Below are 24,895 nucleotides of genomic sequence, written 5' to 3'. Positions count from 1 at the left end.
ATTCTTTTATATCCAAACCGGTGTCGTGTCTCTTTTGTAGTGTGCCTGGTGTGTCGTCTGTGGGTACTGCGTGGATGCTTCACACATGTCCTCAGGAGTTTGGCCTGCCCGCTCTGCTCCATGCTAACCCCCGTAGAATTGGCTACCCCATTTCTAACACCTAGTAAATACACTTCTACGTACTGTACATATGTTAGAGGAACACAACTTTGCTTTGTCAGCACTCACTGTATGAGGACAACAAAGAAAAAGACTCAACAACCATGTTATTAGGTTTTCAAAACATAAAAGCTGCCCATAGTGCGGGCTTTGTCCACATGCTGCAGACTCAATCCATTTATACAGTTTAACAAAGTCAACTGCAAGTGTTACGCAATTCTTTGCCGATATTGGGTGGTCACCGGAAAACGAATTCCTGCAGACCATGTGGTGTAATGTGAGATGCCGATAGTAAAGAAATACGTCCTCATATCAAAACAAGTTATTTATTTAAATCTTTTTGCAGTCTGGATTATTCACATGAACATCTCGTTCAATTAATTTCAGGAAAAAAGTCTGAAAAAGTTCAACAATGTCAAAACATGGAGCACACTGAAATGCCACGTCAAAACCTTATAAGTCACATGAACAGGACGTGAAGATTCTCTTTCCTGTGCTCCAATCCACTTCAATTAATGCAACTAAGACACAAAAATATAATACAAGAAAGACAGAGGACAGAACTGGAGAGATATTACAAGAAAAAAGAATAAAAAGTTGCTTTATATTACAAAACAGCCAGCCAGAAGAAAAAAGATTTTCCATCACTGCGGACGGAAATATTTCCATGATTTATGTCTTGAAATCGTACTTTGCTGAAAGACCATCACCAGCCTGGACACTCTGATAATCCGTCCACTCATCTTCTGATCGAGAGATAGAAGACAGCATCTTCTCGTTCGAAAGCTTGTACCAGAATATAGAAACCAAAATGGATATTGCTTGAAGCTACTCTTTGAATTCCAGGAACTGTTGCAGCCTTTTCCGGTGCTCTACAGATGTCTGCACAGAACTAAAAGGCAATTTTGCAACTGTTAGAAATTGGAGAACAGGAAAAAAACACTTTTATCATGACCTTTTCCTAACTTAGAGCCAGTTTTACTACACAGATTGCTGGAACCACCATCCTATGGCTAGCGACGGAACAGCAGATTTGCTCCTAACCCTTCGGTCTCAACAACCACAGAGTAGGACTTTGCTTTCTTACAAATATGTCTCGCCACCTTACAACCTCCATTGCACTTCTAATATCAAGACTTATTTAGTGACTATCAATGACAATGGCTAATGTATCCAAAAAAACAATTTAGAGGTACACTGTTATTCGCATCTAAATGACTAAGATCTTCTACTACAGATTTTTCAGTTCTACCACAAGCAATACAGGTCATCCAAAGAGCCAGGCTTTGACCTGTGGGCAGTCATGTTCTATACACGTCACTCAAATACTAGAGAACAAATACAAAGTCAGCAACCAGAACGTTAATGGAGAAGGCTTGCTACGTGTAAGTATTAGAACCAGCATTGCTGTATTTTGTGCCACAGGGAAAAATATTTGTGATGAGAGCTAAAAGTAGGTACACATGTAAAAAGCATCCAAGCACAAAGACGAAATAGTAGTTGGGGCACAGAGGAGTGTAGAGACAAGGCAGTTTCACCCCGAATAATTAGATTAACTTACAATACCACTGGAACATTTCTTTACAAAATTAGAAAGCAATTATATAATGCATTTCAAAATGGGGAGTAGGAACTCAATTTTTTGCCTGATAATTAAAAAAAGAATTATTAGAGTCAGGATTTACATTGCCTACATTTTTAAAGGAGTGAAACTGTTCTCTAAAATGTCAAGTTATGAATGAAATATACATTGGAAAAGTTGCCAATAATACATATGTAAGTTTAGCACAATGTTTAAAGAATAATTTTCTCTGAAATAAATTGAAAAATTAACATGTTAAGGTGCCCCAGTTAATAATCAGCATAAAAAATAAACCATTATACTGAATCTGCAAGAGATTAAAAGAAAATAACCAGCCTGGTTTAACAGTTGTACCTTTTGATTTTACCATGGTGGAATTGTAAGCCATCAGTAAAATCCTTTATCGATGCCCTCTATAAATAGACCCAATACTTTCTTTGAAAGTATTGATCTCCCCCTTTTCAAATGTTTGTGGATTCAGAAAAAAGACTAAAAGATAATTATCAAAGTTGAAATCCTTTTCACAGAAGGGTTGTTAATCTAACAAATTTCAATTAATATCATGTAACCTTTTCTAGTTGTTAAGCATGGTACTGGTTGTAATTTATCAGTTTTGGTGGTACTAGAGAAGTGTTTCACTTTTTATTGTATACAATTATCAAATTATCAAAGTTGAAATCCTTTTCACAGAAGGGTTGTTAATCTAACAAATTTCAATTAATATCATGCAACCTTTTCTCGTTGTTAAGCATGGTACTGGTTGTAATTTATCCGTTTTGGTGGTACTTGAGAAGTGTTTCACTTTTTATTGTATACAATTGATTTTAGTGACCCTGAATCCTAGATTTATTTCTTTACCTATTAACGATACATGCAAATTGTTAGCTGCATTAGGAAATGAAAATCTTTCCCCAAAATGTATATATATTTTTTAATTCTCAATTGTAGTTTAATATAAACATAAAAATCAATCATACAACCAAACAATTATTTTTTTGCTCTAGGTGGACACAGAGTTTAATCGGGTTCATCAATTGTATCATAATGATTCTATGTTAACATTAAACTTTCATGGCAGGGGCTTCCTTTCGAAATTCGAGTCAACAGAGAAGTAGTAACTAAAATTCTACGTGATATATATATATATATATATATATATATATATATATATATATATATATATATATATATATATGATGTAATTTTAACAGCCCTGGATTTATTCTGAACAGGTCAATTAGGGTTTTATAACACACTACGATCTCCAATTAGATTTCCAGCATGCCTTTCCCGTGGAAATGCAATGAATTTGATAAAGACATGCCTACATTTCAGAGGTTTTACTGTACAAATAAAATAGCGATATATAAACTTATGAATGATGTCCTGTAATTACTAATACAATGACACTACAAGGAAGAAATTAAGTGTTGCACACAGATTGTATGTAGAAGATAAGAGAACCACATTGGTATAAGATACATTTCCTAAGATTCTACATGCACACAGATATAATAACACAACAAAAAAAGGTATTATTAGTGAAGCATGAAAATGATAATTATTTAATTAAAGTTCCAATATTTAAAAAAGAAGAGGATTCTGGCCAAACAGGAAGACTAAGAACTAAAGATGCTCCTGGCTCACTGTGTACCATGGAAAGGAGCAACCTGAAGATTCAGCAAAACCATCCAGACTGCAAGGTCTATGCCAACCAGGACCTGAACTAGCGTGAGCAGGTAAACATTGAGAGGGCAAAGATGTAAAATGGGATGAAGGCTCCTTCCCTCTTTGACAAGGCCAGTAGTGGAATTTCAACCAAGTCTCCATTTCCAAGGTTAAGACCATGTCTAATGTCCCTTCGGCCAAACAGACCTGAATTCCTTCCCTAAAGATGGACAGAGGTAGAAATAAACGCGAGGGGCATAGGCCCAATGGACAATTAAGAGAACATGCTTGTCTGAAGTGATGCCCTGCCCCCCTTGGAGCAAATTTCGGAGTCTGCGTCAGAGGGGACCATCTGCCGGCAAGGAAACAAAGCAGTTTAATGTCTGCAGATGCATTGTCCCTAGTGTCTTGAGTGCTTTCTTTTGTGAACAGCAGCATCAGTCACGACAGGGCTGAAATGCCCGCTGTACTTGTAGAGTGGGTCTGGCGGTGAAACTGAAAACCACAACCATAGCCACAGACAGGGCAACATTTTTGGAGGAACGGTCTGGCGGGAGCAGAAAGCCCCAAGGAACGTGCTGTGACCCTACTTTCCTTAAACCGTTCTGGGACAGTATTCTTTTTCACCAAAAAGGAGAGACCTTTTCAATAGCATGTCCATCACAGATACTTGAGCACCCCTGGAGAAGCCCGCGGATTTCATCCGGGCATGGCTCAGAAGAGCCATCCTAATGCCTACTGCTCAACCTAAGTAGTTGATTGCATGATACAACCACGCATGCCTTAACTAAGTAAACCTTAACAACGTGGTCTGAACTATGACTGCATCATTACCACACATATGCGTGGCTAAGGCAGATGTTTTGTTTAGGCAAGAGTTGTTACGCTTGCGGGGAAACGGTACGTGAGGCGCAGCAAGCGATGTATAGACCGTTTTCCTAAACAGCCAGTTGTGCCCAAGCCAGAGCATATTACAAATGATGCTGCATCATATTAAATAGTCTATGTAATGGACGCCCTAAAATTGTACAGAAAAGCTGGTAAAACGTGTGTCAATTTGTCGCAAACAGCATGGGAGTAGCAGCCAAGAAGACAGCTGGTGCTCATGGACGTCAGACTAAGATTTGTAGACAAGAAAAACAGTTATATACAGGTTTCTAATCTTTTTCGATTCACGATCAGGCGAAGTGGTAGGAAAAGCGTTGAGGTTAACTTTGCTGGGAAAACACTTGCACCAATAAAATATGCTGGAGTCTAATGCTTTGCAAGGAAGACTGGGTCGCCTGGTGCAGGACAATGTCTGTGAGCAAGTGACTTATTAACAGTCCGACCCAATCATGGTTTCTACCAAGTTCCCGAAAGGGTGTATGTGAGGGCCACAGAAAATGGTAACAGAGGCTCCTAAGGGGCCTGACCTGGTTGAAGTACCTCAGTTAACACATTAGTGTTCAGTTTCATAGTGGGGACGTGTAACTCTAGAACTCCTGCTGCCCTACGTATACCTGGAACAGAGGCACTTTCAGGACCAGGGGGAGACACAAGGCCAGTACTTGAAGTGTCCATTACACTGGCATCTTGGAGTTCTTCATACCAGGTATTATACTATTGTGGAACATATTCATTCCCTTTATTCTAATTTTCATTGTCCAATAGATTATATTCACCACTATTAATAAAAATCATTGCCGTAATAGGAATAAGACATTAGCATAGCTAAAACATAAGGCAATGACAATAAGGAAAGTCAACATTGAGAAGTAGGGAGCAGCAGCCATCAGAAGCCCCGGGCAGCAGTTTGGAGCACCTAACAATGTCTCTTAAAGTCTGCTTTCTTACGGAGTTCTACAGTATGTGTTTCTTCATTAAAAAGAGTCCTGAGTCCTATGGCTAAAATGTAGGGGGTATGTCAGATTAGAGTACTCAAAAGGAAGGTGGAGGGAATGCATTTGAAAGTCTTAAAAAGCAGTATAGAACCATAGGAATGGATTTTAACTTGAATATGAAGCACTGTTAGCTTAAAATACATGCACATCTGTTAACATATCCGACAAAGGAAGACGGGGAAGGGAAGAAAAAATAAATAAATCACAATGCCATTAAAAATATAGTTTGTGGTAATCAAATTGAGGACAAGTCCACAAGTCACTTGGCATAAAGACGCAACCCAAATGCTGATGAGGTGTTGGACGCAGAACCACACTAACAAAAAGGCTGACTGGGTTATTTGTAAAATTGCTATCACAGAAGTCTAGGATGCTGGTTACAGTTATCAGAAATTTCAGAAACCTTAACATCAGCTACGTATATTATTCCTTTAAGCAGGCAACCACCACCACGTTACAGGACTGAATGTTGAGAATTCTAAACATCAGCCTTAGCCAAATCTTTCTATGCAGGGGGAGTTTCCGCAGATACACCAGGTGTGAATTAGTGATTCTGTTGGATAGTTATAAGCGATATTAGGGTTCTGTGAACCCCTTCAGCCTACCATATCTAAGACCTTTGAACAGAACCAGGCCCAATCTTATTCGCATCAGCAATTTCAAAAGAGGTGAAGCTAAGTATATAGGCAGTCAAAGGGGGGCGGGGGGAAGGGGGACAGGTGGAAAATGTGTTGGTAGCAGCTGCATTGTTCCTTGTCCAACCGGGTGGCAAATTTATTTGGCAGTGCAATGTGGCCATTTCATAGTGTGGGCATTAATTTGCTGGAGATCACTTCTCTTACTGCACTTGTATCTGAGCAAGCCAGATTCTTTTATAGCTTTTGGAAGACTCCAGCTAGTGATGGAAAGATGTTTTTTACGGCAGTCGAGGGGGTGAGCTTGCACCCTCTTTTGTTCACCCATATCCCCAAGTATTTGTAGGACGGAGCTCTCTCTAGATTCAGATTGTTCAAGGCCACAGATCCCCTTTCAATTAGTTTCCAGCTGAAGATCACCAGCTTGGTCTTAGCAATGTTTATTTCAGTTCAGTTTTTTAGCAAAACCGCCTAAGTGCTTCCAATAATCTTTGCAGCCCTACCAGTGTTTGATTCAAAAGAACGGTATCATCTGTATGTTGAAGCGCCTGGATTTTGTAACCGGCACATTTAGGTAGAGTAGCCATGGCTGAGTTTAAGCCGGCCTGCAGGTCTGTTAAGTAAAGATCGAACAATAGTGGCGCAGGGATGCAGCCTTGTTTCAAGCCTCTGTTATTGTCAATCTTTTTTAAGGTTACCCATGTTGATTAAACTAACTTTCACCCAAGTGTCAGTGTAAAGAGCAGTTATTACTCTTAAGAGGACTGGTAGAAAGCGCAAGTGCTATCATTTAATCTACAAGACAATCTCTTGCAACACTGTCATAGGCGGTGGCGAAGTCTATGAACACTGCCTACAGTGCCCCCTCCCTCCCCATTTTCCATTGAATCTACCAGTGTGGTAAGGTAAAATAGGTTGTCTTCAATGCTGCTGCCTTTTTGGCACCCTGTCTGGAAAAACGGAATTAGCTGTTTCTCACAAGACCAAGTTTTCAGCTCTTTGTTGAGAATTTTAGCAAAGCATTTCTCTTCCATGTCCAAGAGTGCAATGAGCCTAAAATTTACTGGGATTTTGTGGTCCCTCTTTTTATGAATGGGGACCAACAAGGACCATCTACAGCAATCTGGGATGTTGTTACTGGAGAGGCAATGATTGAACAAGGAGGTAAAAACTGCTGCCCACTCGATGGGATGTATTTTAAGTTGGCTGCCAGCAGACCGTTACGGTCAAGGGCACCATTCCTTTTTATTGATCAAATCACCTATTCCACTCTTTCGTTATTCAGCCGCATTAAACAATTCAAGGACTTATGATTAGGGTGCTGGGAGATAACGGAGTCCCAGAAATTACTTGAGGCTTGGTCCTTGTAATGGAACTATGTGCTTCATCCATCCTGCGTCTGAGATTTTACTTAGGGTATGGCTTGGCCTCTTGGTTAAATGCTGATTTATTAATTATATGTCAAAACCTGGCTGGGTCTTTAGTTTTAATGGTCATGCAGATATTTACCCATCTTCCTTTCCCACTGTTTTTTTCTTTTACTTGGTCCTTAGGAATTTGATAGATTCCATTTTGGAGGCAAGTTCAAGGCTGTGTCTAGTCTTCACTAGGGCCTTGCTTAGACGTTTGTTCAATTGTTTGATTTCTTCTGCAGCATCTTCTGTCATTGATCGAGTAGGTACCAAACAGATTGTGTAAAGTTTGGGCATACCACGTGGTATGGGCAAAGTGTTAGAATCTGAAGGACTGACTAGTGGCTGTGGGACAGTTGGAGCCAGGTGCGATTTCGGTCAAGGTCTTGGTAAATTCTTCTCAGAGTTGGATAGCACAATGGGCTGCCCATCCTCCTCTGGCGCTATATGCATTCATTTCAAGAGAACCTGCACTGAGAATGGCGCTGTGATTAAAGTTGGCACCAGAGTCAGTCCTAAAATCAGATACAGGTTCTACGGGCACAGAGGAAGACCTCACCAGCAGATTTACAAAAGGAGACTCCTTAAAATCCTTGGAGCATAAAGGTGAACCAGCGGGAGCTGGTAATGTGCCAATATGTACAGTGTACCCTCTCTGAAAGCCTCTACTTGCTGCAACAGTTGACCAACATGGAAATTCAGTACGCACCAGCTCTAAACTCTGGATAGTCTTCAATGGAAATCAGACGCAAGACCGGAAGGCATCCAGATGGCCTTGTGTTCTCTCTGGAGGCTAAAAGTGGCTGAATGGGGGCAATTCCAGCTTTGACTTCTTATGCTTTCTCTTGGACTTTCTCAAAGACTTCGACTGCAATAATATGGCGCGAGAAAAGGACCTTCCTTTTGACTTCGACTGGTCGCATCATGGAGTCTTCTTGTGTTTGGTGACGAAAGTTTGGCTTTGTGGCCTTTTATGGCTTTTGAGTTAATCTGGCTGCAGCCATCACAGGCCCCGGAGTCATGCTCCTCCCCAGACACGATTAGCATATTTCATGAGGATCCGGCACAGACATCTGTTTGAGGCAGTCCCACATGGTTCGAACCCTGTAGTCTTAGGCGTGATAAATTCCCTTGCACATCTGTGAATTTGACAGAAATGTTGTGGTCTGATAGCTTTGGCTCTCTGTCTGAAGGCATGCAAGGGATAGGAAATGACATCAGCTTGCATGAGTGGCGCTTGTGTTCAGTTGGTCTAGTTACTTCTGAAGTGGAACATCGGCATGGAGCTACACAAGGCCACTTAAGGTGCACAGGAGTACTTCCTAAAAGTTTATGGCTCCAGTCTGACATCTGGGGAATATTTACAAGGTGAGGAATCTGCGGTTAGAAATATCCATCAGAACATAGTATTTATTGATTTGAGAAAGTTATTCAATGACATTGTATTTTTAGGTGCTTTTACCTACTGCCACAAATGACGTGCCTGCCCCACGAGTGTCATGAGGATCCTTAAAAACAATGGCAAAATTAGCATTTACAAATAAAATACTTTTTTTAACTGTCCCATTAACAACCTTGACATTCCCAGCCTTGTCAGATCTGCATGAAACTTGAAAATCCTGTACTAGGCTTAACCTGCTAACACACTAAATTTCATGCAGATTCCTTATACAGCTTAATTTAGCACATGATAATGCTTTTTCCCTCTATAGATTTACACAACCTTGCCTCACCCACAGAAGAATATAAATGGTACGTGTTGACCAAATTTGCAACTTCGTCACATGACGACATATGTAAATGTTGTTCCGAATGAAAGTCTCTGCGTGTGTATATATACATATAGACATACACATATATATACATATAGACATATATACACACATATACACATATATATACACATATATATATACACATATATATATGATCATGTGATCAAGGCCACTGCGTTGGCCGAAACGCGTAATGACCGCTTGCACTATTTAATTTAATAAAGCACCATATCTACAACAGCAGAACAGCATATTCCTGAGTCCGTTTTTCTCCACTTGGTGCCTGTAAGCATCTTGGAGCGTAAACTCACATATATATACACACATATATATATATATATATATATATATACATACACATACATACATATATATATATATATTACCTACTGGCGGTCGCCAGTAGGTATATATAGTTAGGATTTTTTCTCTATGGGATTTTTGAAAATTCTACGTCTAATAACTTTGGCGTTTGTGGACGGAATTGGCTGAAATTTTCAGGAAAATTGAACATTTTGTTTCTGAGCAGCCCCTGAAAATTTGGGGGGGTTCGTCAAGGGGGGGCCGAGAAAAAAGGGGGGTCCCAAAACGTGTTTTTCCCATGTTAATTTCCATAGGGCGGTTGGCCTCACTTTTAGCCCGAACGGCTGAATGGATTTGCACGAAACTTGGCAAAATTGTAGGGACTGGTAGCCCGATGTGCCTTTGCTAGGTCTCAATATATGTGATTCAGTGGATTTTGAGAAATTAACGTTAAAAAAAAAGATATATATCTGTAAGCGCGCTCCGGGCAGCGCTCCGGTTCGCGTACTTGACGCGTAACGGAACTTCGCGTAGCGAAGCTGATTGGCTCTCCGGTGTCTATCAACATTCTAAACAGTCCGGAGCGGCCGCCATCTTGTCTCTCGGTAGGATCGAGAGACAAGAGGAGGCCAAAACAAAGGGGGAAATGACCATAAGGGGGCATAGTAGATCCTCCCTGACCCCCTAGGTTTGATGTAGAGGCTTTAAAAGGGCCCCGCAGGGCAAAAAAAAAAGAAATTATTTTTTTGTTTTTTTGCGTGGGGTGCGCCCGGTACGCGCACCGGGAAGCGTTCTGGGGAGCGTACTAAAAGGAAAAAAGAATGATAGACTTTTCTAATATTGTATGTTAATTGATTGTTTGTTTTGTTGATTATTTTTTAATTTCTTTATTTTTTAAGCAATTATTTATTATTGTGATTGTGTTTCAAAATTTAATAAAATGTCTAACATTTCACAGTCTGAAATGTCGTTATTTTCATTGAACATAGCTTGTAATGTTTGAGTGTGTAAAATGTCCTCATTTTCAAGGAGGACATCTACTGCTTGCACACATTGCAGTAGTTCTTGGTCCCAAGTTTCATCCATAAATTCTATATAATTTGGATCAATTATTTCTTGGTTGCTCTCTTGCAGGACAATTTGAAATGAAACTTTCTGTTCGCCTTCCATTTTGCCTGAAATTTGGATAAAAAAAAATATATTAGTACAGATAGGGCACTGTTGGGATTAATTTTAGATAGGCAGTTTTTATCAGTGAATTTATCTTTGGGCAGTGTATAGTATCAGAGTGGAAGTAGGAATATAAAAAAGTGTATGTGATTTAACGTAAGTAAATTCATAATTATACAAGAGAAACCTAACTCCATCCATAACTATAACAGAGAAGTCTATCTAAATCTATAACTACTACAGAGGGATAGTATATAACTATCAGAAAAAGTTTACCATATTAACTTATAGTGCACAATATACTTCAGTTTTTAAAATAACAACTTACCTTTACAAAGAAGTTGAAGTGATTAGTGAAAATCCAATTGAAATGTACACCAGGAAGTAGTAGTCAAAATGGCTGTGTTTCCTTCTCTTCCTTTAAATATATTCAGGTATATAACCAATCAAATGTCAGGTAAAAAAAGTAGAAAATGAAAGTAACATTTTCATTGGTTGTCAATTCCAACACTTCAGATGTGTTTTGTGAAGTAATTTACCTCACGGTATTTAGAGAAGTCAAAAGGCTAAATGGAATTTCAATCAAATTTGTGAAAAGGGTAGGGATTGGTATGTAGTATGAGCTAATCTATATTTGGTGAAAGTGTCTCCAGTCGTTTTTCTGTAAATTACTTTCCCACCTTTTTTGATGGAGCGCTTCCCGGGGAGCGCCCCGGTACGCGAACTGGCGAGCGCCCCGGTACGCGAACCTGAAGCGTTACGGGAGTCCACCATTTTGTGTTTCGGTCGAATTAAGATACAAGATGGAGGGCAAATAATGTTCAGAATGGGTAGAAGGGGGTACGGTAGACGTATCTTGACCCCCTAGGTTTTCTGAGGGTGGCTGAGGAGGCCCATATGTGCGGGAAAAAAACATTTTTTATATAAAATTTCACGCGGTTAGCTTCCGGTTCGCGTACCGGGTAGCGCTCCGGGGAGCGTACTTTGTTGAAAATTACTGAAAAAAGTTAGAGTAAAAAAATAATTGTGAGTGATCAGATGTAGGGTAGCTCTGAGAAGAGCTTTTGGGTTTATGGTACATTTAGGTACTTATAAGTATGTACCAATGCACAGTCTTAAATTCAAAATGAAAATTCTGTTGCCCTCATCTGAGAAGTGAACTCCATCTCCTCTGTAGATATCTTGCATGTAGTAACGCAAGTTATTGTTGTACATGGAGCCCATTCCATGGTCTCTCATGTAAGCTGAAACAGATTTGTTTACATGCTTCCTCGACTTCTCAATTTGTGGACAAAATTGGTTCGACCACCTCCATTTCTGTCTTTGGCATATATTTGAATATACCAAGGCAGTTTGAGGAAAAAGGGCCATCAATTGCTCAAAGGTGTCCTTTAAAAGCATTTCCAGACCTACCCCAGTCAAAGTGCCCAAATCATTACCTCCACAGTGCACAATTAACAGGTCAGGTTTTGGCAAACGCATAAAGGTTTTCACCAATGGTATCAATTGGTGACATTTTAATCCTCTGTGGCCAAACCACTTAATTTCCACATCTTGTAAATTGAGGTTAGGTAAATTTCTGTTATCAGCATACCTCTGAGCCCAGTAGATGTAACTATGTCCAACAATCCAGACAGAAAACATGGTGAGAGAAGGTTCTGCTGCAGTCAGATGAAGTGTGGCAATGAAATGGTAGTTGAAAAAATAAGAGTTTAAAATGAAAAAAACGGTGGAGTTTCTGTGTTAATGAAGCAGTAACAGTGATTGGTGGATTTTGATTGCTGAAAACAGAAAGTTAGGGTGCATGGATGAGTTCTTTGAAAGATGCATTTTGAATGGTCAAGAAAAAATCATTAAATGAAAGATTGCACTGGATATGCAGGTGCACTGAGAGTTCAGAGTTCAATTGAAACATTGTTGTGTGAACTTGCAAACACCAGAGGTCTTCCAGGAGGTGGTTGCTATGCAAAAAAGGCAGAGAGGGCAGAGGGGGGAAGGGTTTTGATTTGAAAAAAGTGAGGGAAGAGTTTTGATTGGGTGACATGAGAGATATGTGTGATGAATTACAGCATTTCTGTGCTTTCTATAGCTGCAGCCTCTGGAGTGCATACCCTTTGTTCTGCTGAAGACAAATTGGTGTATTTCTGAGACTGTTTTGAAACTCAAAGTATTTGCTAAGGTGAGAAAAGATTTATTTAATTTAGATAGAGAATAGTGTGCTTTAAGGAGAAAATTATGAAGAAAGTTGTGTTTTTAAAATGTTGCTTTGTCTCAAGTGTTTTACAAATAGATTTTGTTTCTTTGAGAAATTGTAATTGGAGAAAATGTGAAGTATTAGTACTGACAGGGTGTTTTTGTGGATAGGAGCTGTGCAGTGTTTTCAAATTATGCCTTGAAAATCGTTTTTGAGGAAAAGGAATGCTTTTAAAATTTATGACAAGGAAATAATGGTGTCTGCTTCTTTATAAGGCATTTGAGTGTCTCTGATGTTATTTTTCCCATTTTAATTTAAGACCTTTCCCCGTGGTGCAAATTCCTTGTAAATATGCTCCCACCTGTGCTTGGCAAATTTAGATTTTGATTCTTTGAGTTACATAGCCATGTTAAAAGTGACCCAAAAATGCTACAAAGGCAATCAAAAAACGCTTTCATGTGTCTTAAGGACATTTTAAGTCATGTCCCCATGTGCAGTGTTTTCAAATTATGACTTGAAAATCGTTTTTGAGGAAAAGGAATGCTTTTAAAATTTATGACAAGGACATATGAGTAGGCCTCACCTTAAACAAACCTCTGGAGAGGCCACACCTTATCGTCATCCTGAATCAATCATTTAACATGTTAGGGACAGATTTAGGATAGCCGTGTGCCTCTTTTGCGCCGCTGTGCGTCACTTTTGTGACGCAGCGGCGGTGCAAAAGATTTGCTATGTGGCGACAAAATTACAAATTGATGCATCTAGGCAGATGTGTCATGCTGTAAAAAACCCGTGCCACATGAAACCGATGCAGCAGTGATGCAAAAGATGCACCATGTTGCAAGACAGGCCTCATTTCATCTCCAACAAGATAAGAAGCTGAGTCTTCTGTAAATGTCAAAATTGTTGTATACACTGCTCAACTTCTGTGTACTCTTTGATATGCTGGACTCCATCTGCACTATGAGATACCTAAGCAAAGGCAACACAGGTGATGTGATTGTGAAATGAGGAAAAGAAACTCCACATTTTTCAATTACATCACCTGTGTTTCCTAAGTTTACGAATGACATTGTGCAGATGAAGTTTAGGTCTGTCCACGGACACAGAAGAGGTCTGGCCTTTGTTCAAGAGTGAAGTGGACATGATTTACTTCATTGGTAGGCCTTCACATGTATTATCTCCTGTGTATTCTTCAACAAGCGTAAATTTGATCTGCAACCCTGAGTAGGCCTCACCTCAAACAAACCTCTGGATAGGCCACACCTTATCGTAATCCTGAATTAATCATTTCAAATGTTAGGGACAGATTTATGATAGGTGTATGCCTCTTTTGCGCCACTGTGCGTCACTTTTGTGACGCAGTGGCGGTGGAAAAGATTTGCTATGAGGCGACAAAATTACAAATTGATGCATCTAGGCAGATATATCAAGCTGTAAAAAACCCGTGCCACATGAAACCGATGCAGCAGTGATGCAAAAGATGCACCATGTTGCAAGATAGGCCTCACTTCATCTGCATCAAGATACTGTTAGTTTAAAATGTATATTTTTAGGACTGTGTAGGGGCATGGAGAAGCAGAGGCTTCTGTAAGTGTCAAAGTTGTTGAAAAACTGTTTGTACTTCAATCTTTTCCCTTGTCTTTTCTAATTTTTAAAAACATGTTTTAATATTTTTCAAATGTTTGTTCTCTCTTTCACAGATTGAAAGTATAAAAATGACAAGTGACTAACTTAACGACAATTATAAGGTAAATGTTTTGTACTCTTTTCGTTACATTTCTATCACATTCATCTACTATTAGTTCCACAGCTTCATTTCTTTAACCCTCAGTTTCCTGCCTTTGCTACTTCCCTCATTCCTTTCTCTATTACCTACTTACTCTACTCCTTCCACTCCTTTTCTCAGTCCCTCTCTTCTCATAGTTCCTCACTCTTGTTCACTCACTCCATCTCTATTACTCTTAGTGTCTTTGACTGATCACTCTTTCACTATTTGTTCATTATGCTTTTTCTGTGTAGTTGAAGCACACTAAGGGGCATATTATGAACACAGCCAATAAAATTATTCCTGCTTTTATCGGCAGAAAACTGCTGCAAAAGCGGCTTTAGCGGCAGTTTTCTGCTGCAAAAGCGGCTTTAGCGACACATTTCTGCCGATAAAAGCTGCAAAACTTTTATTGCCTATGTTGATAATATGGCCCTATGTTATTTACATTTCTTTGCTGTTTCAATTATTCTTTTTCTGTTACTTCTTCTTTTCTGCTTTCTGGTTTTTCTCTCTGTTATTCCACATGTTTTAATCTTATTTTGAACATTCACTCACATTCTCTAAGAAACTCTTCTTTGTTATTCTTCTACTCTCCTTTTTTTCTTTCACTTCCTTATCTATTTTGTTTTTCACAATTATATCCTCTTCCCTCTTTTCTTCGGTAAATAAATCTATTAAACAGTATCTCTGGTTTAGACCCTATAGCTGTCTTTGTTTTAACATTACTCTCTGTTTACTTCCCTTATACTTACTCTTCTTTTTTTTTAAAACATTTTTTTGGGTTCGCTCCCGGTTCGCGTACCGGCGAGCGAACCAGGAAGCGAACCAAAAGAAATACAGCTTGCCAGAGTGCTAAACATTCTAGCAATTTTTTTTGAAAGGGGAGGTAGTTCTGAAAAGAACTTTTTTTTTAATGTTTTTGTTGTTTTATATTTTTTTTTTATTTTTCTGAACATTTTTTGTTTTTTTTGTATTTTTTGAACAGTTTTATGTTTTTTTTGGAGGGGAAACAACAAAAAACAGGCATTGGAAAGGGCTCAACAGGAGCAAAAAAAAAAATTTACTTTCTGGGGCGTTTAGAGCACTTGTGGTTTTCAAATGCTCTGTTGATTAAGTTAATGCTCATATTGGCACATGACAGTAATGTACCGCAATATAAACAGGTAATCTTCATATGGACAAAGTTGTCCTGAATGTTTGGCACGGTTTCCCGTGCCTCTGGCCCTGACAAAGATACCTGTGTTGATGTCCTGGCCACAGGAGTTGGAGGATTGTCCTGAAGGTCACGCATCTCTGCCCGGCTGTAGTTTAGTGGATGCCACCTCAGCATGTGACGGTGCATGGTATAGTTGCCGAAGCTATACTTCTTTAAGGTGCCTCTAGATAAATCCTCTTTACATATCAGGCACGTCACATATCGAGCATTAACTTTTTTCTGCCCTTCAGGGATTGAAAAAAACTGCCAAATGAAACTAGTTTTCCGATGAGAAACCCGGGGCTGCTCTTCTAAAAACTGTGGTCCCTGTGTCTCCGCTTCCTCTTGTTCATCCTCTTCCTCCTCTGAGTTGCTAATGAACTGTGGAGGTGGTCCTCTCTTCCCATGAGGAGGTGGTGGTGGTGGTGGGGGTGCACCAGCTGAAGCTACCAATGAAGCCATTGCTCAGTGATCACAAAGGGTCTTCCTCTCACAAAGATGAAAGTCAGAGTGAGGAAAGAAGGAGGGGTTTTCATCATTTTGGAAAAAAAATAGGTCTAAACCAATGAAAAGTGTTATTTTTAGATCAAATGACCTAGCCTTACATCATTAGGAAACCAAAAGTGAGATGAACCAATGAAAAGTTTTATTAACAAGTCACATGACCTGTTACGCTTATGTTACGCGCTGCGGAACGCGCCCCGGATCGCTTCCGGGGAGCTGCGCTTCGCGCCTCGGTTCGCGCTCCGGAGCACTTCCGGGTGCGCTAACGCGGCGCGTCATAAGACGCATTACCCGGCAACGCGATACGTCGCGCTTTCGCGACGCGCCCTGGATCGCTTCCGGGGAGCTGCGCTTCGCGCCTCGGTTCGCGCTCCGGAGCACTTCCGGGGGCGCTAACGCGGCGCGTCATAACACGCATTACGCGACGTGATACATCGCGCTTCCGCGACGCGTCACGATGTTGATTTCTAACGCGGCAGTTGCGCAAACGGAACGTTTACTGGTTCGCGGACCGGGTCGCGGCACCAAATTAAGCTAACGGGAAGCTTCCCGGTTTGCGAACCGGGAGCGAACCAAAACATAATAAAAAAAATATTAATAAACATATAAAATAAATTTTTTGATTTAAAGAAAAATACATTTTACAGCTATAGATATTAGCTTTTAAAAAACCAATGAAATTCACTGAAAAAACCATAGGTTATAGACCATATATTGTTAGGAATTAGCATTTACAAAACCTTGAAAATTCACTGAAAAAACCATAGGTTATAGACCATATATAGTTAGGAATTAGCATTTAAAAAACCTTTTTTTACTCACACAAAACCATTGAAATTCCATATATAGTTAGTTGCACTAACTATATATCGCGCACCCGCAATCCACTGCTGATCATGTCACATATTACATCATTCATGACATGGTCAGTGACATCACTGATGACATCTCAAATGACATCACTGATGACATCACTGATGACATCTCAAATGACATCACTGATGACATCTCAAATGACATCACTAATGACATCACTGATGACATCTCATTTGACATTACTGATCACATCACTGATGACATCATTCATGTGATAATACAATGAACTTCTTTAGACTAATATAACCTTAGATACACTCAGTGTAAACAGACACTCACAGACTGTCACTCATCCATGAAGTTACACACACACCTAGTCAGTCATGCAAAGAATCAATCACACCTCCATTTTCTCAACTATACAGTTATACACACCTTACTTATTCAAACACATACTAACACATATTTACTCTCTTATACAATCCCGGATACAAGTTCACAATGATCCATACAGCCACTCACACATTCACTGGCTCTTATGCACAGTTATTTATATATGTCAACTCTCGCATGTACTGTGTTTTACATATGTACTTACTTTGACATGTAGCACTGAGATATCCATTCACTCACCAATACACTCATGCACACAGTCAACCGCCCATACAGCTGTTTCCACATGCACTTTTGAACCCATACATCTAGTGAATCAACTGCTCACACATCTATGCACAGAGTCATACACCTCCCAGACACCCACACATACACACTCAGTCTCCCATACAAATACATGGGCAACCAATCAATAACCCATATAGTGACTCATATAGCTACTGATCAACACATGCAGCAGTTTACAGAACAAAAGATATAATGATGCAGAAATTAAGACAGTTTAGTCACTAACCCATGCACTCATTGAGACACATGTAATCACTCACTCATACACTCAGTCATGCACCTACTAAATCCTTCATCCAGACACTTATAAATCCACTCATTCTTCAATATGTAAGACATATTTTAACTTTACAGAAACATACAGTCACTGGATGTTGTCATCAGTGATGTCATCAGTGATGTCATTTGAGATGTCATCAGTGATGTCATCAGTGATGTCACTGACCATGTCATGAATGATGTAATATGTGACATGATCAGCAGTGGATTGCGGGTGCGCGATATATAGTTAGTGCAACTAACTATATATGGAATTTCAATGGTTTTGTGTGAGTAAAAAAAGGTTTTTTAAATGCTAATTCCTAACTATATATGGTCTATAACCTATGGTTTTTTCAGTGAATATATATATATATATATATATATATATATATATATATATATATATATATATATATATATATATATATATATATACACACACACACACACACACACACACTCGCATGAATACATATATATAATACACACACAAGTTTATACCAAAATAGGTGCATGCAGCATCAAATGTTTGAAAGGAAGCATTTGCGCGGACCACTTTTGTTATCTTTGGTGAGGATGTTCAGCAAGATACGAGTACAATCGAATTTTCAGAACAGGAGATGGAGAAATGGAGCTGCTCTACGTCGACAGAGGCACTAGAGGTGATCACGACTGCGATCCTGTAGACGCTAGGCATCCCTTAGACGCTGAACGGATAGACTTCGAGCACTTTTCCGATGGAGATTGGTGTGTCGATACCGTCAGCGATGGGTGTGTCGATGCCGACATCGATGAGTGTCTCGATGTCGAACGGCGTTGCATCACCGAGACGTCTTGAGCCGGCGTCGAGTGTTGGAAAGACGCTGATGGCGTTTGAATTCTCGACGTCGGGAAAGATGTCACTGACAGAAACTGGTTTGTTACGTAAGGTGAGATGCCGCTAGTGGGGGCTTGGTCTTCGACATTGGACGAGGACCAGTCGACGGAGACTGGTGCTTCGATGTCTGACGTGATGCCCTCGATGGAAACCGATGTCTCGATGTCGTGCTGGGAGACTACGATGGAGAGCATCTTCTGGATATTGATAGTCGTTGAGATGACGTCAATGTGAACTGAGGCCTTAACGTTGCCGGGTTTACGGCAAAGGAGTGTCATGGGGATGAGCCTTGAATTTACACTGTGTTAAGTTGGCATGAGCTTATTAGAAGTTTAAACGCCATTTTTCCTTTCTGCTGCCTTTGCACACGGCACACATTATTATAAATGTTTAGAGTTTAGCAGAGTGTTTTGCTTCACACGAGAATAATATGTTTTTCTATATTAGCAGCCTTGCTTGGTAAGCTTTGTTTGAACAGTGAGTGCCGAGGCCTTCAAGGTTATTTCAACAAAGTGGTTGTTGTTCGGACTGATCAGCGCACGTTCTAGACATAACATATATGCAGCTGTGGCCACCTCTGATTTTGGCACGTTTAATAATGCACTGGGTAGGCATGATCACACACACTTGGAGAACATTCGCATGCAGAGAGCTAGTGCAGAAACTGATGTGATCCATTTCTGCTAGGACCAGATTGGTATGGGGCCGCCCTTGTAATCCTAAGAGACCTTCTGTAGATATAAAGTAACCTACTAGCTAGGGAGGGTGAGGTATGGGTGTATTCTAACCTGTTTCTATTCAGCATTGTAACATGCTTTCTCCCTTTGTATTTTATGGAATAGTAACTATGCTGATAATCTTGTTGAATACAATATGTCTGCTTGTATTAGCTAAATTACTGCACATGAGAACACAGCATTAGAAATAAATATTTCAAACTTGCACATGTCTCTATTTACTCCCTGTTTTGGATTGGTATGAGAGTATAACGAAAGAGTGTTCATGTGTTACAAATTGCCGGAGGTATTATAAGTTCCATGTTCTGGGTTGTGTAATCATTGGGGTTATAGAAGAACTAATAAGACACTGATTGCTAGTCTGGTAGGGGATTTTGGCTACTAAGGTGAGTTTTGGCACACCATAATTCAATGAGGTTCCAATTCTCTATGCACAGTTTTGTGTAGGAGCAGAATCCCTGCTACAGGAGGACTTCGTCTCGAATTTGAACGCCTTTGAAGTGGCACCTACGGAGACCAATGTCTTCAAGTTGAGCGGTGTGTCGACGCCAAAAGAGGCCGGCTCCTCGACATTAACCATCGCCGGATTGACGTCAACGGAGAGGCTGATCCGAAGCAGATGAATGTAGACGATGGACAGACATCGAACTTGCTGCTTCCTTCGGTGTAGTATTCGACGTAGAGAGGCGTTTAAAATACCGTCGACGGGGAAACCTGCAATGACATTTTCTTTGCCGCTGAACCCGAAGATCAGATAAGGATCTTACTTCTAGAAGTAGATCTGGTTCTCCTCTTCTTGTGTTTCGATGGAGGTCTTCCTCTGGATGTAGCGGATTTCTGCTTTTCAATCAGTTTAGTGAAGTGGGAAAGCTGGGATTCATCCCAGGTTTTCTGATTTCACATTGTGCAATTCAGTCACTAAATGTATATGCTTTGCGTCTCCTATTGCCATCTTAAATGTAAATGTGTTTCGATTTATATAGCGCACTAATCACCCAGGGGTCTCAAGGCGCTTGCTTAGGGAACCCGTCCTGGTATTCCCCTGTGAGATACCCCGGCAGGGTATTCACAAGGTGAAAGCCAGGCATCCCGCCGCGAGGGGCCGTAGTGGAGATTAAGCAAGCTATTGCCCAGAGTTGCAGAGTGTGACCCCGTGAGTCGAGTAGGCACCGGAGCGAGAATTGTCGAGTCCGTGGAATTTTTGTGCCCGAGACCCGCCGAGGTGGGGAATCGAACCCTGGTCCACGGCTGATCTCAGCTTCCGGGTCTGCCGCCTCTGACCACTGAGCCACGCTTCTCCACCTCCCCCCCACACTCCTAGGATCGCCACACTGCTGCCATTGATGACGCCCTTTGGCAATTCACAAACCAAACCTTGTGGCCCTTAGGAAAAGGTTTGGGAGTATCCATGCATTATATGAAAACCGCAATGCATAGAGCCATTAAACACAGCAAATTTTAGTGTGAACTTCGGTATAAATATGTTCTGTCCTCATTTACACAAGATCGGTTTCATAAAGACTGGAAAGAAAAGTCAAGACTTCTGAAGACTCATTACGTTTAAGCTTAAAGTACAAACAGTTTAGTTTTTTTGTGTGCAGCTAAAGTTAAGAGTTATTTTTCTTTTGTGGCCATGGCTTTGGGACCCTTGGAAAAGAGTAAGAAAATAGTACGAGGTGCACTCCACGAATACCTTGGTTTTGATGGCGTCTAGCGCACTCGAACTTTTAGTTTGCTATCACCAGTCCGCCTGGGATAAGATGGGATGTTTTCTTGCAAGAACTACTGCAAGGAAGGTTTTTCAGCAAACAATGTGGTATTGAGTTTCCTTTCACCATGATTCATCCCAGAGACTCGCTAGTTCGAGGCCTGATGTGCAGTAAACAGTTTTTAGAGTGCAGTCAACTGGGCCTAGAAAGAATACGTTTATCACGCTAATCTTACAATAGATCATGGATCAAAGAGGCAGGCAGCCTGGGTATCAGCATCTCTCATAATAATTAGAAGGGGCTGTTCCACCATCAGCAGCGATGGTGGGGAGACACCCTGCTAGCCTTCTAAGTCATTGGCTTCAGTATATGTAACACGGTTTCAGATTTTTGTTGTGCGAGAACTTTGGTCAAAAATGGTTTGGGGGCTCTGGAGGGAGGAGTGGAATTTTAATTTTCCTCAGGCTTTGAGAGAATTAGAGTTGGATGTTTGGTTGACTTCACTCTTCCAGTGCTTATTTCCCTTACAGTAGTGAGTAACCACCTTGTATAAAAAGTAGGTGAGAGAAAGTTCCTAATTATATGGAGAAAAGGAACCTACTGGAGATCTAGTCAGATACAGAAAAACCTCCCCATGAAGAAGGGACATCTCTTTTTAAATTCTTAATAGTCATCTAAGAGCTGTGCAACCAATAGCGCAACTACTGAATAGCTGGGTAATGGATGTACTGCTTTGGGCTGTTGTGGAGGTTGGATACATTAAACTGAGTAGGAGACAGAATCATCTCCTTCTTAAAATCTGCACTTTGTCATAGGAAAAAACGGTTTTAAACGTTTTAATGTTAATTTTATTTTGTTTATGCTAGGTTGACTTTATGGTTAAAACTCCACTTTGGACGTTTAGATATATTTTATGAATTTAATATTTGTATGTATTTATTGCATTCATGATTGTTTCTTAATAATCGAATAAAGCTATGATGATGGGGAGGAGTAGGAGACCTGGGAAACACACAGAGGATTTGGCTAACTGGACAATGATGATTCAGAGGCCGTCTGTCCCAATGATGTGAAGCCACTGAGGACGATGGACAAACGTGCCCCCTGGGCCTATATTAGAATTGGTTACAGAATGTGAGGTCAGGCTAAACATGCTTCTCGAAGATAGAAGGTAAAAGAAAATAAATGAACAGGAGGTTGGATACAGATATGGACAGGACAGGAAATGTGCCTGCTGGTGGATATAAAAGCAAATGAGGCATGGGAGCAAGGTATGTAAAGTATAAGAGCCAATACAAGAAGGGTTAGTGGCTCCAGTGATATTACAGACACAAACAATTTGTAGTTTAGGCATACCGAGGGCAGATTACTAGATCAAACCGTGACCCAGGTTATGTTTTAAAAGTAACTTTGTTCACTCACTTCTACTCTAACCTAATGCCCAAAATGAAAAACAAATCTTTAAAAAATAAAGTCAACAAAAAGTTGTAATTGAGTAGGTTGACTTTAGCAGATATTTGTGTGTTCCAGAAAGAGGATTGGCTTTGTACGATTTACATAATGCCTATATTCACATTCAGTTAACCTTTTCACAGAAGGGGTCTCAGTTTTTTATTTGGGGATTATATCTGATCAGTTCAGTATTTCTATGAAGTGATCTCCAAATGCATGCATGGTAGCTGTAAATCTCTGGATACAGGAGATATTAGTTTCCTTTATTTTGCTGACTGGCTGGTGAGGTCTTTGAGAAAGTGGATTATTAGTTGAAGTGGATGGAAGTCCTCTTTACGTAATAATGGCACTATTCCTCACTAGGTCCTGTTAGGTGTCAATTATATAAATTTGAGCTGGACCCTTTGTAGCTGTAGCACAGAGCAGACAAGCTTACCTTAGCAGAAATGGTTCAAAGTCAAAAGTTAAGGCCTACTGCAATGGAGGGTGGGTCGGATACAGGGACCAGGTTTATCTGGAAAAAATATAGTTGACAAGGTTGTTGGTGGGTGTGGCTGCAGGCTGGATCAGAAAGACTTGTTGTTGGTCTTGAGTGCAGGACCTCAGTAGGAGCGTTGGCGGAAAGTTTGAGGATTGTGGCATCAGCTGTGGAAAAGTCCCAAGCAGGCAAAGTCTGAAGTATATGCCCAGGAAAGTCTCATCGGTGATTGACTGCACCTCAAAGTCTACCTTGGTGGAATCCCTCTACACTCTGCCTCAGTAAAATTTCTGGAAGTTATTTCAGCGGGACAAACCATTTAGTTGGATCCCGCTGGCGATGCAATGTCTGAAGCTCAGCGCCAGTCAGATGGCAGAGAGGAGTATAATCTAATGCCAACCAAGAGCCTAGGACCTTGTAGGCACCACTTGGAGGGTTAGGACTAAACCTCTCAGAAGCTATCAAGAAGGTCCTAGGCAAATTTAGTTGGAATTGGTCAGCTGGGCTCTTGAAGTTGCAGGCTTCTTGCAGCTTTTGTGTTCCTGGAGCCTATAAAGAGGCCTTTAGAGTCCACTCTCCTGTCCTGAGTTCAGTTGGCAGTAGGTCCAACCCTTGGGGTCTTGGGTTACAGAAGAAACAGTCCTCTTTCAGAAGTTCAAAGGGTACAGGAGATGCAGTGATCCAGTCTTCCTCAGGGCCAGCAGCTTTCTAAAGAAGGAAACCAGGGGGGGGAGGAGCCTAGCTCGAGAGCGTAATGGCCGCCTTTTAGCTCGGCTCCGTCGGCCCTCCGGCCAACCTCGAATATCCTGCAATATATCCTGTACTGCGACGATACTTCACTACAGATTTTGGAATTTAACGACCCACTCTTACTCACCATCTGGTCCGGAGGCTCCTGCGTGCTGTGGGTCCGCGGTTGTGCCCTCGGTGGGATTGGGGCCTCCGGGCGCTCGAGACCGGGACCTCGCTTGTGGGACCCGACCGGCGGTGCGGAGATTGCCGGCCCCGGCCGCGAGAGTGAGCCACTGGTGGGAGCCGTTGTGTGTATGCCCCGGCGATCCTGAACCGGCCCCGATTTGTGGACCGTGCGGCTGGAGGGGGACGAGATGTGTTGGGGGCTGACTGTGTGAAGGGGTCCCTTCGCCTTTGTTCTGTCCGGCAGCCCTGGACCCCGCGCCTGGCTCTCGCTTGTGGGGCCCGCCACTGTTCGGAGGGGGCCCCCCCCTCCCATTGAGCGCCTGCCGTTCTGTGCCGGTGAGGCCGTTGTTGGGAACCTTCGGAGGTCTGTAAAGTCCTACATTTGGGAACTGTTTGGGGGCCCACGGTGGAGTGCGGGGCGGCGAAACTCACAAAATGGCTACCAACAACGTGGGAGGTGATCCGCTCTGCACCGACGAACCTTGCTGGCCGGATTGCGCGGAGGGCCTGGGCGTGTGCTCGAGCGCCCACGCTCGGAGATGTCCTGGACGCCTTGATGTCCTTGTACGCTGTCTTGGCCCCCGGTGCTTCTACCGACCCCATGCGGCCCGCCGCCATTTTGGGTCGCTGCTCTTTCATGCACCCCTATCGTCCTAATGCCTCCATTGCTTTGCCCCCTTCGGCTGCGCCAGGAGTTGCTACCGCTGTTCTTCGG

The 24,895-nt window shown here is 41.3% G+C and overlaps 1 protein-coding gene across 1 annotated transcript in view; it reads right to left on the bottom strand.

Annotated features, from left to right (window-relative positions):
• Positions 1-471: 471 nt before the first annotated feature.
• The window catches only part of NDC1 (NDC1 transmembrane nucleoporin), a 290,787-nt gene continuing 266,363 nt past the window's right edge, over positions 472-24,895 (bottom strand). Inside the window, exon 18 of the mRNA XM_078670466.1 lies at positions 472-1,051. Coding sequence (XP_078526592.1) covers positions 988-1,051 — 64 coding nt within the window. The 3' untranslated portion in view covers positions 472-987. The remainder of the gene's footprint in view (positions 1,052-24,895) is intronic.

The sequence above is a fragment of the Lissotriton helveticus genome, chromosome 1_2 (genome assembly GCF_964261635.1).
Source record: "Lissotriton helveticus chromosome 1_2, aLisHel1.1, whole genome shotgun sequence".
Classification (NCBI taxonomy): Eukaryota; Metazoa; Chordata; class Amphibia; order Caudata; family Salamandridae; genus Lissotriton; species Lissotriton helveticus.
This window is presented reverse-complemented; position numbering and strand designations above follow the sequence as displayed.